At 42.4% G+C, this 4,893-nt stretch overlaps 1 protein-coding gene across 1 annotated transcript; it reads right to left on the reverse strand.

Annotated features, from left to right (window-relative positions):
• Positions 1 to 2,181: 2,181 nt before the first annotated feature.
• Positions 2,182 to 4,262, reverse strand: LOC110492077 (uncharacterized protein C11orf96 homolog). The gene has a single exon (XM_021566081.2). The coding sequence runs from the start codon at positions 3,469 to 3,471 to the stop codon at positions 3,088 to 3,090; it is 384 nt and encodes a 127-aa protein (XP_021421756.1). The 5' UTR covers positions 3,472 to 4,262; the 3' UTR covers positions 2,182 to 3,087.
• Positions 4,263 to 4,893: the final 631 nt, after the last annotated feature.

Here is a 4,893-nt window from a genome sequence, read left to right on the forward strand (position 1 = left end):
TGTGTCTGCCTCGACATAAAACAACTTTTACTTCTTTACTTATTTTAGGTTTAAGGAAGTGTGTAGGTTGCAATCTTTCTCATAGGGCTATGAAATGTATTTAGATCCGCCTGCTCGAGACAAATTTGGCGATTGCTTTGCCATGTCTGTGCCGTGAAGCAAGCAAGCTGGATAATTGTTTTTTTTAAGGACTGTCCCTTTGACGTAATGTTTCAGTGAAGTGATATAAATGGATGCAATGATGCAACCAACCACCAGAGGGAGGCAAATGCACGTTTATTCGATAGAGGACATTTACATGGTCCTAGGAAGGTCTGGATGGCTGTCTTCTCACATGAAACGGTCAGAAATGAATCAAATACATCATGTAAACATATACATATATTTTTTAAGTAATTCTAGTGGCCAATGTTTTTTTCACAAAAAGTAAGCTATCTAACTGCCGCCAGAAAGCTAACTAGTTAACAAAAACGTGGCTAACTACTCAGATAATTCAGCTATTTCTGATCAAATGTTACCATGTATGGCTAGCTAGACCCTTTCTGACCAATGTACTGTACACAAGGTTAGCTAGCTGGATAGCTAGCTAGCAAACATTAGCTAGCCCATGTGTGGCTTAGCTAGCCTAGCATTTTCTCTATCACAAATTCTCTTGCCACTTTAAGATGTCCATAAATAAAAATCACTGTAAACAGTAGTGTCATTACAAGTGATTTATTATGGCTAGCTAGAAGGATAACTGTTTCTTGCCTTCTCATTCTGCAGCACAAATCCGACTGACCACCTACCTTCACATTGCAGCACAAAGGAAAAATGTAAACTGCTTTGAAATCCCGGCACTGGATTATTTCCTGACTGGAATAGCTGGATCAAATGTAAAACATGAAATAGAGTTCTGATTGTGTTCTCAACAGTACAATACTGAGCATGTGACCTCAGAGATGTGTGAAATTGTACATTCAAATCTGATCACTTTTAACTTTTTCAAATTATGGCATTTTCACAATGCCCTTAAATGACATAATTTCCAAGCATTCCAGAGGAGCACGCTGACAGGTAGCGATGCCTCTTTTAGTCTTATACCAAGGATACAAAATCTACCCTGACCTAAAAATTACTTCAGATCATTTTATGACACACTTAGCTGTTGCATAAAGAAAGGTTTGGAAAAACAGGGAAACCTTTGCCTGTCACTTTTAAGAGTCAGTGGCCCATAACAAATAACACTTTTTGCAAATTCGTAACATATTGTACGTTTTGCAAATGTGTAACATATAGTGTGAATTGTAATTCTTAGCTTAACATACTAAATGGGTGATGGACATTCACAAATGAATACGTACCATACGAAACATAATATATCTTACCAACAGGAGTGTCTTGATTTCCTTACAGAATAATACAAAATGCCCTGAGACCAGGTTGCGCTAATAGGAATATTCCAAGTTCAGACAGAAGGGGGAATCAGATCGCTATGGTCTCCAGGAACTTTATTCAGTGGTTTATATTTTCACTTGTTGCATAACTAGTACTGCCTGTTGATGTTTAGGAGGCAGCTACAGTAACTGGAAGATATTAACATATTCCGTTTGTATTTTATTTCACCTGGGCGCTTATGTACCCTGCTAGCACCCTGGTACTATCTGTAGCTCCCGTCATCAGTAGGTCTCCAAGGGACAGCTGAAGGTTTCATGAAAACTGAAGAGGACACTATCCTTCCAGCAGGGTTTTGTTATGGTTTTGCTTGCTGACGCAAGCTGAACATGATTTAAGTGCGTCATGAAGCCAGTGAGCGTGAAGAAGAAGGTCAAGTTCCTCAGTTGAGTGTTTATATATGAACCAGACCAGAGGAGTTTGGAACGTGGCAGAAATATGTGCAGAGAGATGTGATTTAAGGATGTGCATTTGCGTGAAAAAAAGCTGTGCACCTGTTGAAAGAGGCCGTATGCAGAACCTTTGATTCTGGGGCTGTTCCTGAGACAAAAGGGGTCCCCTAAATGGACAGAAATATATGCATATCCTATCCTATTCTCTCATGAGGTAATAGTTTGATTCCTATTATATCATAATATGAACCATTCAGCTAACATTCAAACCAAAATGTTATGTAACTAATTAACAACTAACTTCTACATTGTATCTTCAAGTGTTCGCATGTGAGCAAAAGAGAAAACAGGTGGATATCGTTGCAAATATTTATTACACTTGAAGCAAACTAACAAATATGGATGTAAAACAATGTAAAAAAAAAAAAAAAGATATTCATCTTAGAAATCAAGTGTGACTTTAGAAATCAAACGAGTCAACGACAAAATAATATTTGTAGATTTGCTGTTACAAACAAAATAAGAGAATAAATATTTTCACATCTGTGGAAAGGCATTTTTTTTTTGTGAGTGGCATTCGCTAGCTGTGGAGCTTAACATAGAAATAAGAGCAGTGCCAAAACATTGCAAAGTAACTGCTAACTTCAGTTAGCATTGAGTATCTTTCCATACACAGAGTTCAGTCAGTCAAATCTGAATGAGCTGTCTCTTTCAATCACGACTGCACTTGGAGAATCTGTTTGAAGCAGAATACAAAACAAGTACAACATAGAAAAACAACATTGTTTCCATCCTTTTATATAAAAGAAAGAACAAAGACATTCCACATTTAACCCATTTCAAGTTCCAAAGCCCCTCCTGGCCTGAAGTCCTCGCCAGTAGAAGAGGAATATATCTGAAGAAGAATATCTCTGAAGTGGTGTATTCAACACTGCATCATAGCTTGTATTCTACACCTAGCTTCTCTAAGAGGCGTTAGCAATATAACCAGCCAGTGATATATATTACAGGGTAGCGTTCTTTACAAAAATGTGTCAAATGCATACCGTAGCCACATATATTGGTATGCTAATATATGTGTATGTGGAAACATATATTTTCAAGGAGAATGGCCTATATGCACAGGAGCAGCTTGGATATCAGTTCAGTTCAGTTTAGTTCATTGGGCTCCTGTGTGAAGCAGAATTGGAAGGGCAAAGGGGCTTGTGCCAGTGCCAGGCAGGGTGCGTACACTTCTCCACTTCTCCTCAGGTCCTGCCCGTCAATGGGCAGAGTCAGAGTCACTAGAGTCCAGGCTTTGCTGTGTGGCCGTGGCCGTGGGCGTGCGTCGACCAGTCGTCGGACAGTAGAGCGCCTGCGTGCTCCGGCGAAGGTTCTCCAGGGACTGCAGGAAAGACCGGCGTGCCCTCTCCTCTTCCAGGGGCGAGGCGCCCTCCTCCTCCACCTCGGTGATCTCGGCGAAGGTGACGGGCTGGGTCTTGAAGCGGGCCTCGCGGGCCCGGCGGGGGCGGCTCTTGCCACGGGCGTGCCCCTTGGGGACGGGGAGCTGCTGGGGGAACTCCTCCATGGTCGAGGAGAGAATATGGGCAGGTAGCATGTGGTGGAAGCCCTGGGTCTCCATGGGCATCTGACGGACAGCAGCCATGTGTGGAACACTGGGTGTGAAAGCAGGTGGAAAAAGCAGTTGTTTTGCTCCTTCGTATGCTATTGTCCCACAGTTCTCCCTCTCTCCCTCTCTCTCTCTCTCTGGTGCCTCCTCTATTGTCAGATGCTCTTTCTCAGGAAAGACGGCGAAGCAAAGTTCTCTTAACCATACCAAAATCTCCCAAAGTCCTGGATGATGAAACTCTGTGTTTGTACCAAAGAGCTGCTGTATCAGATGTCAGCCTCTTTTTTCCAATTCTCTAATCTTTGAGTCCTTGTCAGTACTGCAGAGCCGGTGCGAGCAGAGGTTGCTACATATGTCCACTCGTGCTGTAAGCTGTTCCTCCTTCTTGTTGTTGTTGTTTCTCTATGTCGCTGTATCTGCCTCAGTCAGCGAGTGTTACTGACACAGACAGCTCCGGCACCGGCTTTTATAGCGTCGTCTCACTACCCACTCAACTTTACTACTCCACCCCCTTCCCTCTCGGGCTCAGTCGTCACTAGTTAACACAGCCGCAATGCCATAAACCTGCCTATTTCTACAATTTCTCTTCTTAAAATCTGATTTTTAAACCTAACCTTAACCCTTACCTTATCCACTATGTTAACCTTATGCCTAACTTTAACCTTAAATGAAGACCAAAAAGAAAATGTTTGTTTTCAATAATTTTTACGATAGAACACATTTTGACTTTGTGGCTGTATTATCTAGTGGAAAACCTCGATATCTCTCTGTGCCAAAATCAAATCGCTCCTTCTCAGTCATCGTTCCAGCTTTCATAGCAGTTACCCAGAGTCAGTCTCCCTAAATAGACAGAGATGAAGTGAGAGAGGAGTAAGAGAAAGAGGGGTGTGCCATGTGGTAGAGAGCGAGAGAGAGAAAGAGAGAGAGCGGGATGGGTGGGTGGAGAGTGGGAATGGATGAGAGTAAAGGGGAGACTGAAATAAACCAAAAGATTTAGAGGTTGAGGGTCCTAGAGGGGCATCAGCTGTTACTCTTCCAAATTGTTGGGGGAAACATGTAGCTAGTTACCTGTGCTTATATGTATGCTAACAAGCAAAGATAAACAGTGGCATTAAAGGGCAACTGTACTTGGCCTCATTTTAGATTTGGCCTCATTTTAGATTTGGTTCATTAAGAAATGCTAGCGGCCATGACTGAGTTGGTTTTGGGAAGTGTTTTGATGTGTGTGTCTCTTGTGTGTGTTCGCAGGTGGGAAGAGTTACACAAATGATTTAGCCAATTAGGTTCAGCCGGCTGGTGTGCGACCGTAGCAAAATTGGTTTGATTTTGGACAGTCTATCTCCGGGTCTGGATTTACCACGCTTTGCGATTGGGTCGCGTTCAGCTGCACTCCAAATTGATGATTACCTGTGGGCACGTGGGCAGGATTGAAACAAACCCAACCTTCATTTACGTTGT

This window comes from Oncorhynchus mykiss, chromosome 2, assembly GCF_013265735.2.
Source record: "Oncorhynchus mykiss isolate Arlee chromosome 2, USDA_OmykA_1.1, whole genome shotgun sequence".
Taxonomy (NCBI): domain Eukaryota; kingdom Metazoa; phylum Chordata; class Actinopteri; order Salmoniformes; family Salmonidae; genus Oncorhynchus; species Oncorhynchus mykiss.